This window comes from Acanthisitta chloris, unplaced genomic scaffold (genome assembly GCF_000695815.1).
Source record: "Acanthisitta chloris isolate BGI_N310 unplaced genomic scaffold, ASM69581v1 C16425326, whole genome shotgun sequence".
In the NCBI taxonomy this organism is placed as follows: domain Eukaryota; kingdom Metazoa; phylum Chordata; class Aves; order Passeriformes; family Acanthisittidae; genus Acanthisitta; species Acanthisitta chloris.
The window spans coordinates 1-890 of record NW_008702011.1 but is presented as its reverse complement, the minus strand read 5'-3'; the positions used below and the strand labels follow the sequence as shown (position 1 = coordinate 890).

At 56.5% G+C, this 890-nt stretch overlaps 1 protein-coding gene across 1 annotated transcript; it reads left to right on the top strand.

Annotated features, from left to right (window-relative positions):
- Positions 1 to 58: 58 nt before the first annotated feature.
- Positions 59 to 522, top strand: ELAC1 (elaC ribonuclease Z 1; the record flags this gene model as incomplete). The annotated part of the gene is made up of 1 exon (XM_009083281.1): positions 59 to 522. A coding segment is annotated over one exon (464 nt), but the record flags the coding sequence as incomplete, so codon positions are not given.
- Positions 523 to 890: the final 368 nt, after the last annotated feature.

The following is an 890-nucleotide window of genomic DNA, read 5'->3' as shown; positions in this document are numbered from 1 at the left end:
CTGGAGTCCCTTCAGCTCCTGGAAGATCCTAACACTTTGGTCTCTGTTCTCCTGCCAGGAGTCCCACCAGGACCTTTATATGGCAAACTGAAGAGTGGCACTGCAGTTGTCCTGTCAAACGGAGTCAGCGTTTCCCCGTCCGATGTCCTGGAAGAGCCTGTTCCTGGCAGGAAGGTTTGCATCCTGGGGGACTGCTCAGGGGTCCTGGGGGATGTGCCCCTGCAGCTGTGCCACGGGGCAGATCTGCTGGTGCACGAGGCCACACTGGATGACAGCCAAGAGGAGAAGGCCAGAGAGCACGGGCACAGCACTCCGAGGGTGGCAGCAGCTTTTGCCAGGCTGTGCCAGGCCAAGAAACTGGTCCTGACTCACTTCAGCCAGAGGTACAAACCTGCTGCCCTGAGAGGAGAGGGAGAGCTGGACGTCACCGAGCTGAAGAGACAGGCAGAGTCTGTGCTGGGGGGCCAGGAGGTCACCCTGGCTGAGGATTTCATGACCATAGAGATACCCATGAGAAAGTGACACCAGGGGTGGTGGCAACTCTGCTTGAGGACACACTGGTGGGGTTGGGCAGCACTGGGAATTCACAGTCAGGTTAGTGGGGTGTGGGTTGGGACAGTGCAGGGACACAGGGAGTGGTACAAACTGCAGAGTTTGTGTGTGAGTGGAACAAACTGCAGAGTTGGTGTGTGAGTGGTACAAACTGCTCCTCTGGGGTGAGAGAAGAGGATGCTCAGATCCCTGGAACCTGAAACAATCCATTTTTGGTGGGTGTGGAGACTTGTCTGCCCAGAAATGAGTGTTCAGGGTGGCTCAAGCCTCTCCTTGCACCACTTGGCCCAACAATCCTCAGGAATTTTGTGCTGTGCATGGGCTCTGAGCTATCTGGA